This window comes from Blennius ocellaris, assembly GCF_963422515.1.
Source record: "Blennius ocellaris genome assembly, chromosome: 21".
In the NCBI taxonomy this organism is placed as follows: Eukaryota; Metazoa; Chordata; class Actinopteri; order Blenniiformes; family Blenniidae; genus Blennius; species Blennius ocellaris.
Genome location: NC_137670.1, coordinates 21,452,580 through 21,477,247, shown reverse-complemented (window position 1 = coordinate 21,477,247; position 24,668 = coordinate 21,452,580). Strand labels below are relative to the sequence as shown.

Sequence of the window (24,668 nt, the reverse complement as noted above, 5' to 3'; positions counted from 1 at the left end):
GTGTCAGTGACAGTGATGGAGAAGTTTTTGAAAAGGAAGAATGTGAACCAGGATCTCAGCTCTTCATCCATCAGGTCCAGGTTTCACACTGAGGGAGTCACTATTAAAAAAAGTCCTTGGTTTCTGGATTTACTGGATTCCTGTTGATAAAACTTTGATGACAAAGACTTTATAATGTTGGTAGAGGCTACAGAGTTTCACATTTTAACATTTTCAGGTGGTGGTGGGCGTCCAGAGTTTTACAAAGACAAAAGTGAGTCTTGGCTCAAAAAAGGTTGAAAAACACTGAGCTAGACTATTGTAACACCCTGCTCTCTGGTCTCCCCAAGAAAACCTTGTCAACTCTCCTACTACTATAAAACTCGGCTGCACCAGTACTGACGAGGACCATCGGGCACGTCCACATCACGCCTGTTTTAAAATCGGTGCATTGGCTCTCCGTTTGCTTCAAGGTCGATCTTAAGGTTCTTTAATTAGTTTATACATGTCTTAACGGTTTTCCACCCTTCTATTTATCTGGCCTTTACCATTGACCATATCGAATCTCACAGGCCCGGAGGTCCTCCAGCGCCGGCCTTTTAATTGTGCCTCATACCAGAACCAAGACCATGGGGAGCCTGCATTCAGCCGATATGGACCCTGTTTGTGGAACATCCTGCCAGGGAACCTCAGGGCTTGTAGAGACAATTGAGGTTTTTAAAAAAAAAAGTGAATCGGGCTTTTAACAGACTTTAATTTACATGTATATGTATAAATACAGATATGTGTATTATCTATTTATTTATCTACTTTTATCTATTATCTATGTATCTACTTTTATTAGGTTCTTAACTGAATCTTTTGTCTCCAGTGGTTCTTCTCAGGGGTCACTACACTGGTGGTGGCCTGGAACCCCACTGGTGGGGCTGTCCCATGGATTTCCATGCCCCTGGCACCTGGTTGGTCCCCTTATGTTGTGGGATTGGCCAGTCTGCCCAGACTGGGGGGATCTGTGGGGCAGTTCCGCCTGTGGTTAGAAGCTATGCCGCCCCCAGGGTGGACGGCCCCAAAATGTGGCCCTTTCCTCACCTTAGTCCTCGGTGCCCTGTCATGTCTTCATATCACCAGGCATGTCTTCATTTGTGTGTGTGTGTGTGTGTGTGTGTGTGTGTGTGTGTTTATTTGTTTTATAATTATCTATTGTAATATCTTTGCAGTGTTTTTAAAGTATGTCAAGCACTTTGTATTACATTGATTGTATAAAAAAGTGCTATACAAATAAAGCTATACAATCAAAGTTGATTGATTGATTGACTGATTGATTGATTATTATATGCAATTCAGGAGAATGTTTTATTCACAGACAAGAAAATATTACAGATAATCTTAAAGAATTAATAATATACTATGCATGCAGTCCTTTCTGCTGAGCCGAGGTGCCCCTAATGACCAGTCGCCACGGTAATATACTAGATATAGACATATACTAGATATATGAAAATTATATAAAATATCAATCAGAAGTAATAGTATGTAAAAGTGCATTGTACAGGATTTATTTTCTCAAAAGAATTCTGGAATCTCATCCATGGATGAGTTGTCCTACAATCACACCAAGGCCCAACTCTGTCACGCGGTCCCACCTCTGAAGGTACAGTTAAAATGTGGGTGGGGTTGTTAACAATGTGGGGTTGTGAAGGACGCTGGGACGCATTGGGTGAAGAACGCGGTAGCAGCTAGCGGCGAGAGGTTTCACCCGGCTGTAACTCCGCAAGTGCGATGAACAATGAAGTTTTTCTGCCCGATGTCCCAGCTGCTGCTGCCTCCAGATGTCAACCATTCCACCGCAGAGACTCTGGGTTCTGATGCTGCAAGAGCAGCTTCAAGTGGCAGCGCATGAGCATGGGACGGAGCAGAACTGGGACGGAGCAGAACTGGGACGGAGCAGAACTGGGACGGAGCAGAACTGGAACGGAGCAGAGCTGGGATGGAGCAGAACTGGGACGGAGCAGAGCTGGGATGGAGCAGAACTGGGACGGAGCAGAGCTGGGATGGAGCAGAACTGGGACGGAGCAGAGCTGGGATGGAGCAGAGCTGGGACGGAGCAGAGCTGGGGTGGAGCAGAGCTGGGATGGAGCAGAGCTGGGATGGAGCAGAACTGGGACGGAGCAGAGCTGGGATGGAGCAGAGCTTGGACAGGGCAGAGCTTGGAGCTGGTCAGAGCAGAGCTGGAGCTTGACAGAGTGTGAGCCTGCTGTAGATTTGATTTGTAGATTTTACCCCCGCATGGAGTAGGGTGAGGAAGCCAGTTAAATAGGGGAGCTTTTCTTCCTCAAACCACGTCCACCTGGTAACCGCAGCTGCTGCTCCCAATCCAGGTAATTACCCAGCTGGCTCCCCCTTCTCTGAGCACAACCGGCTGACACACCCACCTGAAACATGCAGCAGAGAAGAGGGAAACATACCTAAACAGCACTATTACCCTCCTATGAGGCTGCAGAGGAGCAGGGCATGACAGCAACCCCCCTACGTGCGCCTCCTGGTATACGACTGAGTCGACCTGGGGTCAAGCAGTGGAACTCCTGGATCAGCTCCTGATCCACGATGCGACCACGAGGCACCTTGAATGCTCCTCAGGACCATAACCCTCCCAGTCCACCAGGTACTGGTGGTACTGGTGGACTGGGCGACAAACGTCCAACAACGTCCAACAACCAACATCCTGGGTGGAGGGCTGGTAACCCAGAGAGCACTGGAAGGGGGACAGGCCAGGGGATGAGTTGATGAGGGGATTGTGCACATACTCGACCCAGGTCAGGTGGCTGCTCCAAGTGTTGGGGTTCTCCGATGAAACCCATATGAGGAAGGTCTCCAACTCCTGTTTCAGGCACTCTGTCTGGCCATTGGACTGGGGATGGAAACCGGAGGACAGGCTCACCTTGGCCCCCAGGGCAGTGTAGAAGGCCTTGGACACCTCTGAAATGAACTGAGGGCCACGGTCGGAAACTATGTCCTTCAGGATTCCATGCATGCGGAACACCTCAGAGACCAACATGTCCGCCGTTTTTGGGACCTAACCTTTGGGAGCGCCACAAAGTGTGCAGACTTCGAAAACCAATCCACAAGGCTCAGGATGGTGGTCTTACCATTGGATGGTGGGAGACCGGTGACGAAGTCCACAGCGATATGTGACCAGGGGCGAATAGGGACAGGCAGAGGTTGGAGCAGACCAGAACTGGGCTGATTGGAAGTCTTGCTTTGGGTGAAAATGGTGCTACAAATGGTGCAGGCCGCAACATACCTCTGGGTGTCTTTGTCTATGGTGAGCCACCAAAACCTCTGCTGGAGGACTCCCAGAGTGCGGGTGACACGAGGATGGCAGAAGATGTGCGTGGAGTGGGCCCACTGCAGCACCTGAGAACGCACAGAAACAGGGACAAACATCGTATGAGGGGGATCATCACCGGGGTCTGGTTGTTGTAGGGGGGCCCTTTGAACCAAGGCCTCAATCTCCCAGGTGAGTAAAGCCACGGTGCAGGACTTCAGCAGGATCGAGACAGGTTCCGAAGAGAGTTCCTTGATGGAAAACTGACGGGACAGTGTTTGACATCATGATCAGGTTTAACATTGCAGGATCCTGGGCGATAGGTGAACCAGAAACGCCCAAAAAACAGGGTCCAAAGGGCCTGATGAGAATTCAGTCTCTTGGCAGAACGTTCCATATTCTTCCAGAACATTCCAGAGTCTTGTGGTCAGTCTATATGCTAAATAGCTGTTCAGTTCCCTCCAACAAGTGCCTCCATTCCTCCAGGGCCATTTTGACTGCCAGTAGTTTACGATTACCAATGTCATAGTTATGCTCCACCAGTGAGAGACATCGGGAGAAGAACGCACAAGGATGGAGTTTGATAGTGAACGCTGCGAGTGCACCGCTCCAACCCCAGAGTCAGTGGCATCTACCTCTACCACAAACTGAAGATGAGGATCCGGCTGGACGAGAATATGGGCCGAGGTGAACCGGGACTTGAGGTCCCAAAAGACCAGGGAAGCTTCACGAGTCCAAACAAATGGTTGAATAGTGGAAGTCGGAGCAGTCTGGGGTGCAGCAATTTTGCTGCAATCCCGGATGAATGGCCTGTAGAAGTTCACACACCCGAGGAATCGCTGGATCTGTGAATGTAATCAAGGAAGATGAAGACGAAGCGATCAACCATGTCCCTTAGGATGTCGTTCATAAGACACTGGAAAACTGCGGGGCGTTAGTGAGTCCAAAAGGCATGACCAATTATTCAAAGTGTCCCAATAGTGTATTGAATGCGGTCTTCCATTCATCCTCACAGGTGTGAACCAGGTGATAGGCGTTCTGAAGATCCAGCTTGATGAAAATGGTGATGCCGTGGAGAGGAGTGAAAGCTGAGCTGAGCAGAGGTAACATACCGGTTCTTGACAGTGATGTTGTTGAGACGATGATGGTCGAACGATGCTTGCAGCCAGAGACTCCCGACTGTAGGTTTCCAAAGTGGTAGTTCAGGTTGGGACAGATTATACAGGTGACTGTGAGGGAGCGTGGCTCCAGGCAAGAGGTTAATCGCGCAGCAACGAGATAACTTTGGTGCCTCCGCATCAGAGCCCCCGCTCTGCTGCTCAGAGCAGCAGCACTCATCAGATCAGACTTGGGGGTGCAGAGCCAATGCCTGATCTGGCAGAGGGCACCATCTAAATAAACCATGCCTTTGGAGGATTTTTATCTTACTCCAAAAGGCTAATAAGAAGATTACTGACCTTAAAAATGACATTCGATGCCATGTTGTCTAGCTTCATGGAGGTAGCTGCAGACCAGTCCAAACAGCTCACCTCGTTCAGCGCAACCACCATTCAGGACCTTCAGGACACAGTTGCGTGGGATCCTGCCACCTGTCCTCACTCCTCTTCCTCTTGTTTGACCCCCAGTCATTAGTCGCCATGGTCAGAGGTGGTAATCCGTGGTCGAAAGGGATGCTCCCAATCCACCCAACTGATGCTCCTACTGCTGCAGCCCCGGCAGTTTCCCACCTGGATCTCGCTCCTCCTGTGCCCCCAACAGCCACATCTTCTTCATCGTTGGAGAGGAACAGCGCTGGAGCTGCCTCCCTCTCCTCTGGACAGCCAGACCAGCGACCCTCTTCTCGTCAAAAGTTGACCGCTTCTCGCCACAGACTACTACAGGAAGCCGTGATGAGACACCGCTCCACTCTCATCATGCCTCACCACAGAACCAGTCTGCCCGGTCATCTCCTCATCTTCATCTTCGTCCTCTCTTCTCTCCAACAACATTAATAATAATAGATTCCATCACCAGAAACATCAGCTTCTTCAACGCGATCAGACACTGTCTCCCCGGAGCCACGGTAATGGTGATCCACAGTAAGTTCCTGGAGCTTTTCGGCTCACTTCCGTCCAACAAGTTATAGTCCATGTGGCTATTGATACAGCCCACCGGCAATCCGAAGTGACTAAGAAGGACTTTAATGAGCTTTTTAAGTTTTAAAGTAACTGTGGAAAGTCTGTTTTTTTTATCTCTGGTACCATTTCCACACTTGGCTGAGGCGCAGCTCACTTCAGCAGAATTCTAAGCCTGAACACGTTTCTTACTTCCGCCTGCAGAAGTCACGATGTAGATTTTGTTGATAACTTCCACTTATTCTACACACAGTCTACTTTTAAGGCAAGACTCAAGACATTTCTATTTACTAAAGCCTAAAGCAAGGGCTGTTTCAAAATACCCCGCCTCTCTCTCTACCTCTCTCTACCCAAACCAGGTGTCACAATCCGCGGAGATTTCCTGCTGTGTTTTTGTTTTTGTGTGTGTGTGGGCGTGTGTGAGTGGAGGCGGACTGGACGAAGCAGGACGCACACCTGGAGCGAATGAGGGAAGCCAGTATTTAAGGACTGGGATCCCAGGCTCTCATCGCCAGATCATCACATTTACCCTGCGGTACCTTGAATCGGCCCCTCGAGTCTACAGTTATGAGTTTGTTCGCTTCATGTGGGGAAGCTGCTCTGTGTCCTAACCTCTGTTTGTTCTCCCTGCAGTCCTGCTGTGTGCCGCTCTGTCCTGCTGGGAAGATCCCGTCTCTGTGACGCCCACCTCCCCTCCTACGATCCCTTACTCCATTGGAGAGACTCAAATAAACGTTATTTTTTTATTATCCAACCCGGTGTTGTCAGCGCTTGAATCCAGCTCACCACCAATCCTGACAGAACGATCGGGCCACCATGGATTCAGCCGACCCGGAAGTCCTCAAGCGCGCCATATCCTCTCACGGAAACCTCCTGTCTCAACACCAGACATTCCTCCAGGAGATTGAGACATCGTTAAATGGACTGACCACCCAGATGTCACGCCTCACCAGCCGCCTGGATGGGCTCGTCGCCGGTCAGCAACCGCCGGGTGACGCTCCCCCGCCCGCGGCAATACCGCCGACCACCGCTAGGGAGCCCCAGATCCCCACTCCGGAACGGTATTCTGGAGAACTGGGAGGTTGTGGCCGGTTTCTCATCCAGTTTGAGCTCGTATTTAAACAGCAGCCAGCCACCTACTCCACTGATGACTCTCTTATATCGTTGGGTTACTGTCCGGTAAGGTGTGCAAGTGCGTGACTGCCCTGTGGGAACGTGGGTCACCCATATGTGGATCATGCACATGTTTGATGGTGGAGATGAGATGTGTTTGATCACCCTCTCCAGGGCAAGGAGGCAGCCCGCCATCTGATGTCCCTTTCCCAGTGATCGCGGTCAGTTGCTGAGTATGCCGTGGACTTCCGGAGCTATGCGGCGGAGAGTGGCTGGAATAATCCAGCGCTCCAAGGAATGTTTCTCCAGGGGCTGTCTGACGAGGTCCACGATGAAGTGGCAGTCCCGGATGACACGGCCAATTTGGAGGAGCTCATCGCCCTAGCGATCCGTGTCGATAATACCCTCCGGTACTGTCGCAAGAATCAGAGAACCCATCGGCTTCTCCACCATCCTGGGACCCTGGTACTTCAGCTCTCTTCCATCCTGCCCTTCCGGCCCCGGAGGATCCTGAGGAACCCATGCAGCTCGGGCGAGCCCACCTGTCTCCCGCGGAAAGAAGGTGCCGGATCAATGCCCGTCTCTGCCTGTATTGTGGGGAGGCAGGACACCAACGACCTTTCTGTCCCCATCAGCCAAAAGCTTAGGCTCATCAGGATTTGAGGTGGTCCTGATGAGCCATAGCCCCAGCACCCAGCCTTCGGCTCACTCTCCCTCTCCCCTGGACGGCAGGAGGTTGGCTCACATCACTCATCGCAGCATTCCCCTTCGTCTACTGGTCTCTGGGAACCACAGTGAGGAGATTAGGTTCCTTGTGCTGTCATCGCCTCATGTCCCGCTGATCCTGGTTCTCCCCTGGCTTCAGAGACACAACCCGCACATTGACTGGAACCTGTGCACCATTTCCAGCTGGGGAACATATTGCCACATTCACTGTCTCCAGTCAGCTCCAGGACGCCCCCTGACACCTCCCTATCTCTAGTTCTGAGTTTGTTCGCTTCATGTAAGGAAGCTGCTCTATGTTCTAACCTCTGTTAGTTCTCCCATGCAGTCCCGGTGTGCGCCACTCTGTCCTGCTGGGAAGATCCCAGAAGATAAGTTTGAGTTCAAGGAACTAACCTCCTCCCTCACCCAGTCGATCCGAGGATTGTGATAGAGTAACCACGGGTATCCCAGAACAAGGAAGGAGCGTGAGTGCTTTATGAGGTGGAAGAAGAGGGTCTCCTGGTGGTTTTCTGCGAGGACCAGGGTGACAGGGGCAGTCTTGTGGTTGACACTAGCCAAATGGGGGCCATTGAGAGACTGAGCTTCGGACTTGGATGCTAACGGAACAGACGGGATGTTCAGCTGCTGGGCTAACTGGTAACCATGAAGTTTTCCTCTGCTCCAGAGTCACCAATGCAGAAACAGGAAGGTTTTGGGTCTGAAAACAGAGAGTTCTGGATAATTGGAGTCACTGGGGAACATAAGAGAGGGTTTGGCTCACCAGTAACCCTCTTGCTACTGGGGAGCCCGTCCTCTTTCCTGGGCGCGTCGGGCAGCAGGCAATGTAGTGTCCAGGTTTACTAAAGTAGAGGCACGCATTGTTGGCCCGAAGAAGTTGCTTCCCCTGCGGGGTGAGCTGGGTTTGTTCAATCTGCATGGTGTCAGCCTCAGAGGAATCTGTCTGGGACTGACTGGCGAAAGCAGAGGGAAGTCACGAAGAGATCGCTCCTGTTGGAGCTCACAGAGATGGTTGTCAATCTGGATGCTGAGGTTAATGAGCTGGTTGAAGTTCGCAGATTGGTCTCAGGTGGCCATCTCATCCTGGAGATGATCTTGCAGCCCAAGATAGAACGCAGACTGGAGTGAACAGTCAATCCAACTAAACTCTGCCACACTCCGAGTGCCCTGGCGAGTCGGTTGCTGGCCTCCCTTCCCCGTATTGAATGGTCAAACAGTTTCCTCATCTCATCTGTGAATCTCTTGTATGAGTGACACTCTGGAGACCTCTCTCCCACAACGCCATCCTCCATGCTCTGGCGGCTCTGGACAGGAGTCCAATAAGGTAACCAATCCAGGCTGGAGTTCTAACACCAGACCCACCTGGGTCAGGAAGGCCTGACATGATCTCAGATCCCCCACATATCTCTAGAGTGGAAACAGATGGTTCTCCGAAATGGCCTGCTGGAGATGGTTTGACAGAAGCAGCAGGGTCAGGAGCTTGGGCGATCTGGTTCAGTTGGGCAGACAGGCGGGCCAACTGGGACGATAATAGTGATGCCTGGTCCAAAAGGGTCCGATGGTTTACAACCATGCTGTGCAGCAGGTCATCGTGCTGATCCAGTCTGGCATCCAGGCTGGAGAGGACCTGCTGGATTGACTGGTCCACATCTGATCCTGGCTGGTGATCCACTGAGCTCATATTGGCAGGATTGTATTGTTACGGGGGGTGGACGGAGGCTCAAGTGCAGGAAGCAGCCAGGAAACAGATTGAAATTTCAAACCAAAGATTTGGATGGAGCAGACCTGGAGCTGGACGGAGCGTGAGCCTGCTGTGAATTTTCAGTCCCGTGTGGAGTGGATTGAGGAGCCCAGTTCAATAGTGGAGTTTCTCATCCTCAAACCACCTCCACCTGGTAACCGCAGTTGCTCCCAATCTAGGTAATTAACTAGCAGGCTCTCCCCTCTCTGAACCCCACCTCCTGACATGCCCACCTCAAACATGCAGCAGAGGAGAGGGAAACACACCTGGAGCACTATAACCATCCTATGAGGCTGCAGAGGAGCAGGGAATGACCTACTTACTTTGACATGACAGAGGGGGGGAAAAAGTTATGGGAGAGGGAAAAAAAGATATGGGAGAGGGGGAAAATGTTTTAAAAAGATACGGGAGAGGCAATGGGGAGACCGCTGCAGGAGATAGTGGTTTCGTCGATGCAGAAATCAGTGCGCACAATGTGCGTTGTAACTGCGGAGCAAATGCTTACTCAGTACAGTCCATGTGAGTTCTGCATGCTCATTGAACAGTAGAACTGGGGAAGTGCAGAGTAAGTACAGACCAAGGGTTATCAAGTGTCAATGCGTTGTGCGCTTATTGGCTGGAGAAGGCACTTGCGCCACCCATACTGGGGTGAATCTGCAGCCAGAACGTAGTGAAAGTACGGTGTGTCTGCATGCTCCAAATCTGTATGGAGGCAGTACTCACCATGTGCAGATCCCCAAATGTTGGTCATGTTTTTGCAAGTAGACACCGTGCACTTGCAAGTATGGCGGGTTGGGACCGGGACTTTTTTCAGTGGGACCACACAAAAACCCATTCCATTCTACCTCGTCTGGCACGAAAAGCGCGGTGGGACCAGGGCTTAAAGGACCAGGGCTTAAAGGACCAGGGCTTAAAGGGACCCATATTATACTAAATAAAACGTGGTTTTTCCATTGATTCCCTCAAGCTTGAGTTAGATCTGTTCTAACTGGTGGGGGAGCTCAACACCTTGATTCTATTTGGCACCGTGATGAGGGTTAGGGTTAGGGTAACCCTAACCCTAACCCTCCAGGAAGTTGACATGCGGAGAAACCAAAACAAGACACGCCCACGAATGTGCCAAGGAGCGTGTGCAGCCTCTTCTCTATGCATTATCTCAGTCTCTGCTGCTTCACATTGAACTGCTGTTTTTGTTGCTGCCGATAACTGTTTTCACCATCATGTCCACTGGAGAAAATGTGTTTTCACCATCATGTCCACTGGAGAAAATGTGTTTTCACCATCATGTCCACTGGAGAAAATGTGTTTTCACCTTCATGTCCACTGGAGAAAATGTGTTTTCACCTTCATGTCCACTGGAGAAAATGTGTTTTCACCATCATGTCCACTGGAGAAAATGTGTTTTCACCTTCATGTCCACTGGAGAAAATGTGTTTTCACCATCATGTCCACTGGAGAAAATGTGTTTTCACCATCATGTCCACTGGAGAAAATGTGTTTTCACCATCATGTCCACTGGAGAAAATGTGTTTTCACCATCATGTCCACTGGAGAAAATGTGTTTTCACCTTCATGTCCACTGGAGAAAATGTGTTTTCACCTTCATGTCCACTGGAGAAAATGTGTTTTCACCTTCATGTCCACTGGAGAAAATGTGTTTTCACCTTCATGTCCACTGGAGAAAATGTGTTTTCACCTTCATGTCCACTGGAGAAAATGTGTTTTCACCTTCATGTCCACTGGAGAAAATGTGTTTTCACCATCATGTCCACTGGAGAAAATGTGTTTTCACCTTCATGTCCACTGGAGAAAATGTGTTTTCACCTTCATGTCCACTGGAGAAAATGTGTTTTCACCTTCATGTCCACTGGAGAAAATGTGTTTTCACCTTCATGTCCACTGGAGAAAATGTGTTTTCACCTTCATGTCCACTGGAGAAAATGTGTTTTCACCATCATGTCCACTGGAGAAAATGTGTTTTCACCTTCATGTCCACTGGAGAAAATGTGTTTTCACCTTCATGTCCACTGGAGAAAATGTGTTTTCACCTTCATGTCCACTGGAGAAAATGTGTTTTCACCTTCATGTCCACTGGAGAAAATGTGTTTTCACCTTCATGTCCACTGGAGAAAATGTGTTTTCACCTTCATGTCCACTGGAGAAAATGTGTTTTCACCACCATGTCCACTGGAGAAAATGTGTTTTCACCTTCATGTCCACTGGAGAAAATGTGTTTTCACCACCATGTCCACTGGAGAAAATGTGTTTTCACAACCATGTCCACTGGAGAAAATGTGTTTTCACAACCATGTCCACTGGAGAAAATGTGTTTTCACCTTCATGTCCACTGGAGAAAATGTGTTTTCACCACCATGTCCACTGGAGAAAATGTGTTTTCACCTTCATGTCCACTGGAGAAAATGTGTTTTCACCATCATGTCCACTGGAGAAAATGTGTTTTCGGGTGCAAGTATGGTTCCTCACTATTTGTCTTGCTGAAAGAAGAAGCACAGCGGCCAATGTGGCTGGATTTTTTTCCCACCGACCTGCCTCAGAAATCCGCGGCAGGAGGCGGCTGTGGGCTGGGCTGCAGTCTCCGTGTGGGCGGGGGAGACTGAGGAGCTGAGAACCACCATCATGAGAGGTGACGTCAGCTCAGTCCAAGAAATAACTATAATTTCACAAGTTTTGAGTGTTGTATACTGTATTACCCAAAATATCCTACATGAGCATAGGATGGACTGTGAAACATGAAATATAGCAAAGTATGGGTCCTTTAATTGATTCAGGTCTGAGTTCTGACTTTATATTTATATGACATTTATAGTCTGTAAAATGTGGCAGATTATAATAAAATGTTGATGTTTTTACATAATCAAGTGAAATGTTTTAGATCTTATGTGAAAAAGATGTAATGTAACAATAAGCGGTGTTAAATTAGAGAGTTGTGGTTTCCCTTTTTAGGACTTTTTAGGACTGCAAATCATTTTATTGGTCAGAATATTTCAGTTTGGAGCTGTTTAACCCTGGATATGATAAGGTTTGATATCATGCCTCGGGAAAAAATAGCTTCTCTGAAAATGACTTTGTCTCTGAGTCCATGCAATGGTTTCCACTTCACAACAGAGCTGCCTGGGGATCAGAAGATATCAAAAAGTTAATACTTTGACTTTTTGTCTTCATGCAGACACTCTCCTGGATTCTCCAAATGTTTTAATCAATTTTGGGAGGAGAGAAAAACTTGAGACTGGTATTTTAAAGTGTCAACCATCCCGTCTAATATGATCTTTTCTATTCCTGCTCCTGTTGCTGCACTGTTAATGTGAGGTCCACAAGCTGGTAAACAACCGTTCTAATCCATTTTGTGCATTTCTCAACTTTTATGAAACAGATTTGCAATACAACACCACCATTCAGTTTGAACATATGATATGTCATGGTAGTATTTTCAATGATTTGCATGACATTGTACGGACTTTCATTTACACTATACTCTCTATATATTGATCTGGAATTATATTTCTATTAAAAAAAATACAAACAAAACAAAACAAAACATATGAGTTTTTAAAGTCTTGATACATTACCTCATAATTACTCATTATTGTCCAATGGACTGAAAAGTGCTTGCTCTAAAGTATGATATTGGAGTACGTGACATGTATAAAACATAACAAGCAAATCAAATTCACACTCAGGACTGAAATACAACATGATCCAAACTCAACAAAACACTCAACCATGGAGATGTCAGCATAAATGGGACAAACCAAAATACAGATGATTAAAGAAAAAGCTTTCTTTGTGTTTCAGGAGTAACAAACAAGGTGCAACAGCGTGAATTGATCCTTCTGCTGCAGGTCACATCGACCCAGGGCTAAGATCAACTAAAAACAAGCTAACAACTTATAAACAGGTTTAAGAGATTCACCTTCACCTGGAGAGGAGCAACATCCATATGCAACCGCACAATAATCTTCAACAAGCCATTTAAAACATCAGTTTCTTCTTCTGTGTCCATATTGAAAGCAGAGTGAATCTTACCTGACCCCTCCTCTGTCACCATGCCCAGACCCTCAGCTTTGTTCTGCCTCTCGAAGGCATTCAGATCCAGGACACTGAAACAGAGCATCATCAATAACGAGTACATAGCTGGAATAAATTACTTCATTATAAACCAACATTTAAAACCCCCTACAAACTTATTTATATTTATGTTTGATCTCGATGTCTTATATCTGGACAAAGCTCTGCACACAGATGAAGAAATAAAGATGAGTTACCTGCATGACTGCATGAGGCCAGCCAGACTCTGGAAGAAGCCCACGTCCTTCTTATCTTTTAGGTAGTCCAACATTTTCTGTCAGAGAGCACAAAACAATGGCTCACACACATGGACAATTTAATAACTGCCTCAATCCTGGATAAATGAATTGTGTAAAAGATTTTTTGACAAATTGTTCAGTGACTGTGATCATGTTTCCTCTCATGTCAGAGTCACCACAGTAATATACATCGATCAAAACACCTAATAAATATAAAAGTTAACCTTATTGAGGAAATCCTTTGATCCACACCTCTCCAAAGATGAGATGAAGGTAAAAGGATTGTGTATTGTGACAATTCTGTAATGCTGAAATATCTTTAAAGATTTTGGAGAAACATCTGTGGTGTATTTAAACAAGAAGACTGGTTTTACTTATTAACACCATTATCAAAGGAGAGCTACCGCACAAATTCTTTCACTCTTTATGTAAGCAGTTCAGGGCACAACCACTGCCGATGGTGATGTCATCAGAAGGCTATTATCTATTAGAATGAGTTTTGAGCTGCTGTCCCACCATTTTTCCTGAAACATGTCACATGTGTGTGCACATGTTGTGACCTGAGCTGTGTGATTCCAGCAGCTCTGACAGCTTGAAGACAGATGAGTGGGGTTTACCTGCTGGACAGTCGAGTTTCCTCCATTGAGAATAGCGATGCCCAGTTTCAGAGTGGAAGCCACCATTGGACCCATCTCACCTGAGGAGGACAGAAAGAAAACAGTCTCAGCCTTGAATCTAGCTCACAGCCTACCTGCTCTCCTGTTTCCTTCACCTTTGCTGGCGCTGATGGTTTGCAGGACCATCTCAGCAGCTCCACGGTCATGGAGACGGGCCTGCTGGTACAGCAACTTCTGCTTCTCCATCTCCTTCTCCTGAGGGTTTTAAAACATGACATTGTTCTGACAGCAGCTCACTTATCCACAGAAATAAACCAACATAATAGAGGAGGCAATTACCTACCTCAAAAGTCTTCACTTCCTCGCCATCCTCATCCTCTCCATCATGGCAGCTCTGAGGGGAAAACACATGAACCCAGAAGAGTCATCATCATCACAATCCTCCTATGACAATCTTCTGAATTCAAATAATGAGTGATATCTCATTACCTTAGCCATGATGTCTGCATAGGCCATGTACAGATTATCTTCATCCAGTTTGCTTCAGAGGGAAACACAGAGATACACACAGAGGATTTAATGCTGTATTTAGTCAAAACTGTATTGTTTTTAGTTGGTAGATGAAATAAACTGTTTATATGTGGACTAGAACTGTTGATTCCAAAGAAAGCCAACATTTCCTTCCAGCAGAACTTGTGATTGATTCAGTCACTTTAATAAAGCTTTTCTTCACAGAGAAACAGAAGTGAGCTTTATTGTAAGCTATCGATGATAATCTGTCAGACATGCTCATAGTTTCATTAGTTTCAGAGGTCTTTAACACTCTTTTACTGAATCCACAGTTTTTTTTCCTCCCCCCATAATTAAAATTTGAACCCCAAAGTTTGATCTGTTCAGTAGAAAGTCATAGATTGCTGAAGCATTTGGAGATGTTTGGATGGAAATGTACTTAGTACAGTGATTAAGACCCTCCAGCTTTCCTTTCATGTGATGGACCCACTATTTCTCTGTGAGGGCAGTCCTGCTGAAGAGCTGGATGAGCTGGTGCAGAGGGTCGATGTGTTTCAACCCCTCCTCTTCCTCAGGAAGCTCCTGCTCGCCTGGTTTCTGAACAAAACACCCAGCAAGCATAGTCATTGCTTTATTTTCTCACAGTAAGTGTTCTTCTTTTGTTGTGGACTCACAGCAAGGTCCTCTATGAGTTTATCTTCAAAGTAATGCTCTTCGGCCTCGATCCAGGACTTTTCGTAGCCCTGCAGGAACAAGTTCACCGCCCGGTGTCTAGTTCGAAGACAAGATTTGTGTGAATAATCCTTGAATGGAAAAATATTCACTATGAACCAGAAAGAGTGAAAACAACAAGTAAGTCAGTTTCCTCATCTAAATATCTCAGAGTTGATGAAGTTTGAACACCTCAGCAGGTGTGAACGATGGATCATCTTGATTTTACAAGTAGACAAAACTTGACTCAGGAAAATAAATGTCATAAAATGATCTCCAAATATGGACATCGAAGATAAGGAAAAGAAAAAAATGGGTCAGAATTTTATTTTATATTTTTTACTGTTGTGCAGCAGGTGGACATACAGTATTTATCAAAAACCTTTTGACATAACTCAGAGAGAAAGCACAAATATCGGTGAACAGAAAGTAACCTCACCAGTGGTGTGAATGTCCATGAATGTTCACACAAATAGTTACAACTGAGAGGGACAGAAGCCACATCTGTAATAACCTAAACAGTTGTCACGTGCAACTTCCATGAGCAGAAGTTATAGAAAAACAAAAAAGTAATTTATATAATTAATAACTGTAAAAGTTGTGTGTGTGTGTGTGTGTGTGTGTGCGCGCGTGCGTGCGTGCGTGTGTGTGTGTGTGTGTGTGTTGACCTGGGCAGGTTGTAGAGAGGCGCCATCCTGAAGCAGGCCACCACGGCTCTCTTCCTCTGTTTGGACAGCAGCTTGTGCCACACAGCCTTCTTACTGCGCTGAGGATGCTCCACCTACACACACAAGGTCGAACACGCCGACAACAGTCAGACGTCTGGAGAACGTTTGCAAAGAATATTCCATCTCTTTTTTTCTTGCTCTGTCTCTAAATTAAACTGTATCTGATGCCACGAGTTGGCCTCAGGATGTGTTCACACTCAGGTTTAGTCCAAAACACTGGTCAGATTGTGGCGTTAGTGCAATCTTTTTGTATGCGTTTGGTGCAAAGCAGTGTGTAACCTGCCAGTAACCTGCCAGTACCAACTAGTTTTATTAGCTCATAACCTGCCAGTAACCTGCCAATACCAACTAGTTTTATTAGCTCATAACCTGCCAGTAACCTGCCAATACCAACTAGTTTTATTAGCTCATAACCTGCCAGTAACCTGCCAATACCAACTAGTTTTATTAGCTCATAACCTGCCAGTAACCTGCCAATACCAACTAGTTTTATTAGCTCATAACCTGCCAATAACCTGCCAGTACCAACTAGTTTTATTAGCTCAAAACCTGCCAATAACCTGCCAATACCAACTAGTTTTATTAGCTCATAACCTGCCAATAACCTGCCAATACCAACTAGTTTTATTAGCTCATAACCTGCCAATAACCTGCCAATACCAACTAGTTTTATTAGCTCATAACCTGCCAATAACCTGCCAGTACCAACTAGTTTTATTAGCTCATAACCTGCCAGTAACCTGCCAATACCAACTAGTTTTATTAGCTCATAACCTGCCAATAACCTGCCAGTACCAACTAGTTTTATTAGCTCATAACCTGCCAATAACCTGCCAATACCAACTAGTTTTATTAGCTCATAACCTGCCAATAACCTGCCAATACCAACTAGTTTTATTAGCTCATAACCTGCCAGTAACCTGCCAATACCAACTAGTTTTATTAGCTCATAACCTGCCAATAACCTGCCAATACCAACTAGTTTTATTAGCTCATAACCTGCCAATAACCTGCCAGTACCAACTAGTTTTATTAGCTCATAACCTGCCAATAACCTGCCAATACCAACTAGTTTTATTAGCTCATAACCTGCCAGTAACCTGCTAATACCAACTAGTTTTATTAGCTCATAACCTGCCAGTAACCTGCCAATACCAACTAGTTTTATTAGCTCATAACCTGCCAGTAACCTGCCAATACCAACTAGTTTTATTAGCTCATAACCTGCCAGTAACCTGCCAATACCAACTAGTTTTATTAGCTCATAACCTGCCAATAACCTGCCAGTACCAACTAGTTTTATTAGCTCAAAACCTGCCAATAACCTGCCAATACCAACTAGTTTTATTAGCTCATAACCTGCCAATAACCTGCCAATACCAACTAGTTTTATTAGCTCATAACCTGCCAATAACCTGCCAATACCAACTAGTTTTATTAGCTCATAACCTGCCAATAACCTGCCAATACCAACTAGTTTTATTAGCTCATAACCTGCCAATAACCTGCCAGTACCAACTAGTTTTATTAGCTCATAACCTGCCAATAACCTGCCAATACCAACTAGTTTTATTAGCTCATAACCTGCCAGTAACCTGCCAATACCAACTAGTTTTATTAGCTCATAACCTGCCAGTAACCTGCCAATACCAACTAGTTTTATTAGCTCATAACCTGCTAGTAACCTGCTAATACCAACTAGTTTTATTAGCTCATAACCTGCCAGTAACCTGCCAATACCAACTAGTTTTATTTGCTCATAACCTGCCAGTAACCTGCCAATACCAACTAGTTTTATTAGCTCATAACCTGCCAGTAACCTGCTAATACCAACTAGTTTTATTAGCTCATAACCTGCCAGTAACCTGCCAATACCAACTAGTTTTATTAGCTCATAACCTGCCAATAACCTGCCAATACCAACTAGTTTTATTAGCTCATAACTTGCCAATAACCTGCCAATACCAACTACTTTTATTAGCTCATAACCTGCCAGTAACCTGCCAATACCAACTAGTTTTATTAGCTCATAACCTGTCAGTAACCTGCCAATACCAACTAGTTTTATTAGCTCATAACCTGCCAGTAACCTGCCAGTACCAACTAGTTTTATTAGCTCATAACCTGCCAGTAACCTGCCAATACCAACTAGTTTTATTAGCTCATAACCTGCCAATAACCTGCCAATACCAACTAGTTTTATTAGCTCATAACTTGCCAATAACCTGCCAATACCAACTAGTTTTATTAGCTCATAACCTGCCAGTAACCTGCCAATACCAACTAGTTTTATTAGCTCATAACCTGTCAGTAACCTGCCAATACCAACTAGTTTTATTAGCTCATAATCTGCTAGTAACCTGCCAGTACCAACTAGTTTTATTAGCTCAAAACCTGCTAGTAACCTGCCAGTACCAACTAGTTTTATTAGCTCATAACCTGCCAGTAACCTGCTAATACCAACTAGTTTTATTAGCTCAAAACCTGCCAGTAACCTGCCAATACCAACTAGTTTTATTAGCTCAAAACCTGTCAGTAACCTGCCAATACCAACTAGTTTTATTAGCTCATAACCTGCCAGTAACCTGCTAATACCAACTAGTTTTATTAGCTCATAACCTGTCAGTAACCTGCCAATACCAACTAGTTTTATTAGCTCATAACCTGTCAGTAACCTGCCAATACCAACTAGTTTTATTAGCTCATAACCTGCCAGTAACCTGCTAATACCAACTAGTTTTATTAGCTCATAACCTGTCAGTAACCTGCCAATACCAACTAGTTTTATTAGCTCATAATCTGCTAGTAACCTGCCAGTACCAACTAGTTTTATTAGCTCAAAACCTGCTAGTAACCTGCCAGTACCAACTAGTTTTATTAGCTCATAACCTGCCAGTAACCTGCTAATACCAACTAGTTTTATTAGCTCAAAACCTGCCAGTAACCTGCCAATACCAACTAGTTTTATTAGCTCAAAACCTGCTAGTAACCTGCCAATACCAACTAGTTTTATTAGCTCAAAACCTGCTAGTAACCAGCCAATACCAACTAGTTTTATTAGCTCATAACCTGCCAGTAACCTGCTAATACCAACTAGTTTTATTAGCTCAAAACCTGCCAGTAACCTGTCAATACCAACTAGTTTTATTAGCTCATAACCTGCCAGTAACCTGCCAATACCAACTAGTTTTATTAGCTCATAACCTGTCAGTAACCTGCCAATACCAACTAGTTTTATTAGCTCAAAACCTGCTAGTAACCTGCCAATACCAACTAGTTTTATTAGCTCAAAACCTGTCAGTAACCTGCCAATACCAACTAGTTTTATTAGCTCATAACCTGCCAGTAACCTGCTAATACCAACTAGTTTTATTAGCTCATAATCTGTCAGTAACCTGCCAATACCAACTAGTTTTATTAGCTCATAACCTGTCAGTAACCTGCCAATACCAACTAGTTTTATTAGCTCAAAACCTGCTAGTAACCTGCCAATACCAACTAGTTTTATTAGCTCAAAACCTGTCAGTAACCTGCCAATACCAACTAGTTTTATTAGCTCATAACCTGCCAGTAACCTGCTAATACCAACTAGTTTTATTAGCTCATAACCTGTCAGTAACCTGCCAATACCAACTAGTTTTATTAGCTCATAACCTGTCAGTAACCTGCCAATACCAACTAGTTTTATTAGCTCATAATCTGCTAGTAACCTGCCAGTACCAACTAGTTTTATTAGCTCAAAACCTGCTAGTAACCTGCCAGTACCAACTAGTTTTATTAGCTCATAACCTGCCAGTAACCTGCTAATACCAACTAGTTTTATTAGCTCATAACCTGTCAGTAACCTGCCAATACCAACTAGTTTTATTAGCTCATAACCTGTCAGTAACCTGCCAATACCAACTAGTTTTATTAGCTCATAACCTGCCAGTAACCTGCTAATACCAACTAGTTTTATTAGCTCATAACCTGTCAGTAACCTGCCAATACCAACTAGTTTTATTAGCTCATAATCTGCTAGTAACCTGCCAGTACCAACTAGTTTTATTAGCTCAAAACCTGCTAGTAACCTGCCAGTACCAACTAGTTTTATTAGCTCATAACCTGCCAGTAACCTGCTAATACCAACTAGTTTTATTAGCTCAAAACCTGCCAGTAACCTGCCAATACCAACTAGTTTTATTAGCTCAAAACCTGCTAGTAACCTGCCAATACCAACTAGTTTTATTAGCTCAAAACCTGCTAGTAACCAGCCAATACCAACTAGTTTTATTAGCTCATAACCTGCCAGTAACCTGCTAATACCAACTAGTTTTATTAGCTCAAAACCTGCCAGTAACCTGTCAATACCAACTAGTTTTATTAGCTCATAACCTGCCAGTAACCTGCCAATACCAACTAGTTTTATTAGCTCATAACCTGTCAGTAACCTGCCAATACCAACTAGTTTTATTAGCTCAAAACCTGCTAGTAACCTGCCAATACCAACTAGTTTTATTAGCTCAAAACCTGCCAGTAACCTGCCAGTACCAACTAGTTTTATTAGCTCATAACCTGCCAGTAACCTGCCAATACCAACTAGTTTTATTAGCTCATAACCTGTCAGTAACCTGCCAATACCAACTAGTTTTATTAGCTCATAATCTGCTAGTAACCTGCCAGTACCAACTAGTTTTATTAGCTCAAAACCTGCTAGTAACCTGCCAGTACCAACTAGTTTTATTAGCTCATAACCTGCCAGTAACCTGCTAATACCAACTAGTTTTATTAGCTCATAACCTGTCAGTAACCTGCCAATACCAACTAGTTTTATTAGCTCATAACCTGTCAGTAACCTGCCAATACCAACTAGTTTTATTAGCTCATAACCTGCCAGTAACCTGCTAATACCAACTAGTTTTATTAGCTCATAACCTGTCAGTAACCTGCCAATACCAACTAGTTTTATTAGCTCATAATCTGCTAGTAACCTGCCAGTACCAACTAGTTTTATTAGCTCAAAACCTGCTAGTAACCTGCCAGTACCAACTAGTTTTATTAGCTCATAACCTGCCAGTAACCTGCTAATACCAACTAGTTTTATTAGCTCATAACCTGCCAGTAACCTGCCAATACCAACTAGTTTTATTAGCTCATAACCTGCCAGTAACCTGCTAATACCAACTAGTTTTATTAGCTCATAACCTGCCAGTAACCTGCCAATACCAACTAGTTTTATTAGCTCAAAACCTGCCAGTAACCTGCCAATACCAACTAGTTTTATTAGCTCAAAACCTGCTAGTAACCTGCCAATACCAACTAGTTTTATTAGCTCAAAACCTGCTAGTAACCAGCCAATACCAACTAGTTTTATTAGCTCATAACCTGCCAGTAACCTGCTAATACCAACTAGTTTTATTAGCTCAAAACCTGCCAGTAACCTGTCAATACCAACTAGTTTTATTAGCTCATAACCTGCCAGTAACCTGCCAATACCAACTAGTTTTATTAGCTCATAACCTGTCAGTAACCTGCCAATACCAACTAGTTTTATTAGCTCAAAACCTGCTAGTAACCTGCCAATACCAACTAGTTTTATTAGCTCAAAACCTGCCAGTAACCTGCCAGTACCAACTAGTTTTATTAGCTCATAACCTGCCAGTAACCTGCCAATACCAACTAGTTTTATTAGCTCATAACCTGCCAGTAACCTGCCAATACCAACTAGTTTTATTAGCTCATAACCTGCCAGTAACCTGCCAATACCAACTAGTTTTATTAGCTCATAACCTGCCAATAACCTGCCAGTACCAACTAGTTTTATTAGCTCAAAACCTGCCAATAACCTGCCAATACCAACTAGTTTTATTAGCTCATAACCTGCCAATAACCTGCCAATACCAACTAGTTTTATTAGCTCATAACCTGCCAATAACCTGCCAATACCAACTAGTTTTATTAGCTCATAACCTGCCAATAACCTGCCAATACCAACTAGTTTTATTAGCTCATAACCTGCCAATAACCTGCCAGTACCAACTAGTTTTATTAGCTCATAACCTGCCAATAACCTGCCAATACCAACTAGTTTTATTAGCTCATAACCTGCCAGTAACCTGCTAATACCAACTAGTTTTATTAGCTCATAACCTGCCAGTAACCTGCCAATACCAACTAGTTTTATTAGCTCATAACCTGCCAGTAACCTGCCAATACCAACTAGTTTTATTAGCTCATAACCTGCCAGTAACCTGCCAATACCAACTAGTTTTATTAGCTCATAACCTGCCAATAACCTGCCAGTACCAACTAGTTTTATTAGCTCAAAACCTGCCAATAACCTGCCAATACCAACTAGTTTTATTAGCTCATAACCTGCCAATAACCTGCCAATACCAACTAGTTTTATTAGCTCATAACCTGCCAATAACCTGCCAATACCAACTAGTTTTATTAGCTCATAACCTGCCAATAACCTGCCAATACCAACTAGTTTTATTAGCTCATAACCTGCCAATAACCTGCCAGTACCAACTAGTTTTATTAGCTCATAACCTGCCAATAACCTGCCAATACCAACTAGTTTTATTAGCTCATAACCTGCCAGTAACCTGCCAATACCAACTAGTTTTATTAGCTCATAACCTGCCAGTAACCTGCCAATACCAACTAGTTTTATTAGCTCATAACCTGCTAGTAACCTGCTAATACCAACTAGTTTTATTAGCTCATAACCTGCCAGTAACCTGCCAATACCAACTAGTTTTATTAGCTCATAACCTGCCAGTAACCTGCCAATACCAACTAGTTTTATTAGCTCATAACCTGCCAGTAACCTGCCAATACCAACTAGTTTTATTAGCTCATAACCTGCCAGTAACCTGCCAATACCAACTAGTTTTATTAGCTCATAACCTGCCAATAACCTGCCAATACCAACTAGTTTTATTAGCTCATAACTTGCCAATAACCTGCCAATACCAACTACTTTTATTAGCTCATAACCTGCCAGTAACCTGCCAATACCAACTAGTTTTATTAGCTCATAACCTGTCAGTAACCTGCCAATACCAACTAGTTTTATTAGCTCATAACCTGCCAGTAACCTGCCAGTACCAACTAGTTTTATTAGCTCATAACCTGCCAGTAACCTGCCAATACCAACTAGTTTTATTAGCTCATAACCTGCCAATAACCTGCCAATACCAACTAGTTTTATTAGCTCATAACTTGCCAATAACCTGCCAATACCAACTAGTTTTATTATCCCATAACCTGCCAATAACCTGCCAATACCAACTAGTTTTATTAGCTCATAACCTGTCAGTAACCTGCCAATACCAACTAGTTTTATTAGCTCATAACCTGTCAGTAACCTGCCAATACCAACTAGTTTTATTAGCTCATAATCTGCTAGTAACCTGCCAATACCAACTAGTTTTATTAGCTCATAACTTGCCAATAACCTGCCAATACCAACTAGTTTTATTAGCTCATAACCTGCCAGTAACCTGCCAATACCAACTAGTTTTATTAGCTCATAACTTGCCAATAACCTGCCAATACCAACTAGTTTTATTAGCTCATAACCTGCCAGTAACCTGCCAATACCAACTAGTTTTATTAGCTCATAACCTGTCAGTAACCTGCCAATACCAACTAGTTTTATTAGCTCATAACCTGTCAGTAACCTGCCAATACCAACTAGTTTTATTAGCTCATAATCTGCTAGTAACCTGCCAGTACCAACTAGTTTTATTAGCTCAAAACCTGCTAGTAACCTGCCAGTACCAACTAGTTTTATTAGCTCATAACCTGCCAGTAACCTGCTAATACCAACTAGTTTTATTAGCTCAAAACCTGCCAGTAACCTGCCAATACCAACTAGTTTTATTAGCTCATAACCTGCCAGTAACCTGCCAATACCAACTAGTTTTATTAGCTCATAACCTGCTAGTAACCTGCTAATACCAACTAGTTTTATTAGCTCATAACCTGCCAGTAACCTGCCAATACCAACTAGTTTTATTAGCTCATAACCTGCCAGTAACCTGCCAATACCAACTAGTTTTATTAGCTCATAACCTGCCAGTAACCTGCCAATACCAACTAGTTTTATTAGCTCATAACCTGCCAGTAACCTGCCAATACCAACTAGTTTTATTAGCTCATAACCTGCCAATAACCTGCCAATACCAACTAGTTTTATTAGCTCATAACTTGCCAATAACCTGCCAATACCAACTACTTTTATTAGCTCATAACCTGCCAGTAACCTGCCAATACCAACTAGTTTTATTAGCTCATAACCTGTCAGTAACCTGCCAATACCAACTAGTTTTATTAGCTCATAACCTGCCAGTAACCTGCCAGTACCAACTAGTTTTATTAGCTCATAACCTGCCAGTAACCTGCCAATACCAACTAGTTTTATTAGCTCATAACCTGCCAATAACCTGCCAATACCAACTAGTTTTATTAGCTCATAACTTGCCAATAACCTGCCAATACCAACTAGTTTTATTAGCTCATAACCTGCCAATAACCTGCCAATACCAACTAGTTTTATTAGCTCATAACTTGCCAATAACCTGCCAATACCAACTAGTTTTATTAGCTCATAACCTGCCAGTAACCTGCCAATACCAACTAGTTTTATTAGCTCATAACCTGTCAGTAACCTGCCAATACCAACTAGTTTTATTAGCTCATAACCTGTCAGTAACCTGCCAATACCAACTAGTTTTATTAGCTCATAATCTGCTAGTAACCTGCCAGTACCAACTAGTTTTATTAGCTCAAA

General features: G+C 44.2%; 1 protein-coding gene across 1 annotated transcript in view; it reads right to left on the bottom strand.

Moving 5' to 3' along the window:
• ryr2a (ryanodine receptor 2a (cardiac)) overlaps nt 1–24,668 on the bottom strand; it is a gene marked incomplete at both ends in the record, with an annotated part of 435,130 nt that overhangs the window by 89,511 nt on the left and 320,951 nt on the right. The window contains 9 exons of the mRNA XM_080517507.1: nt 13,040–13,113; nt 13,279–13,355; nt 13,938–14,017; nt 14,093–14,192; nt 14,281–14,331; nt 14,427–14,478; nt 14,938–15,044; nt 15,122–15,218; nt 15,827–15,939. Of these exons, the coding sequence (XP_080373633.1) occupies nt 13,040–13,113; nt 13,279–13,355; nt 13,938–14,017; nt 14,093–14,192; nt 14,281–14,331; nt 14,427–14,478; nt 14,938–15,044; nt 15,122–15,218; nt 15,827–15,939 (751 nt within the window). The remainder of the gene's footprint in view (nt 1–13,039; nt 13,114–13,278; nt 13,356–13,937; nt 14,018–14,092; nt 14,193–14,280; nt 14,332–14,426; nt 14,479–14,937; nt 15,045–15,121; nt 15,219–15,826; nt 15,940–24,668) is intronic.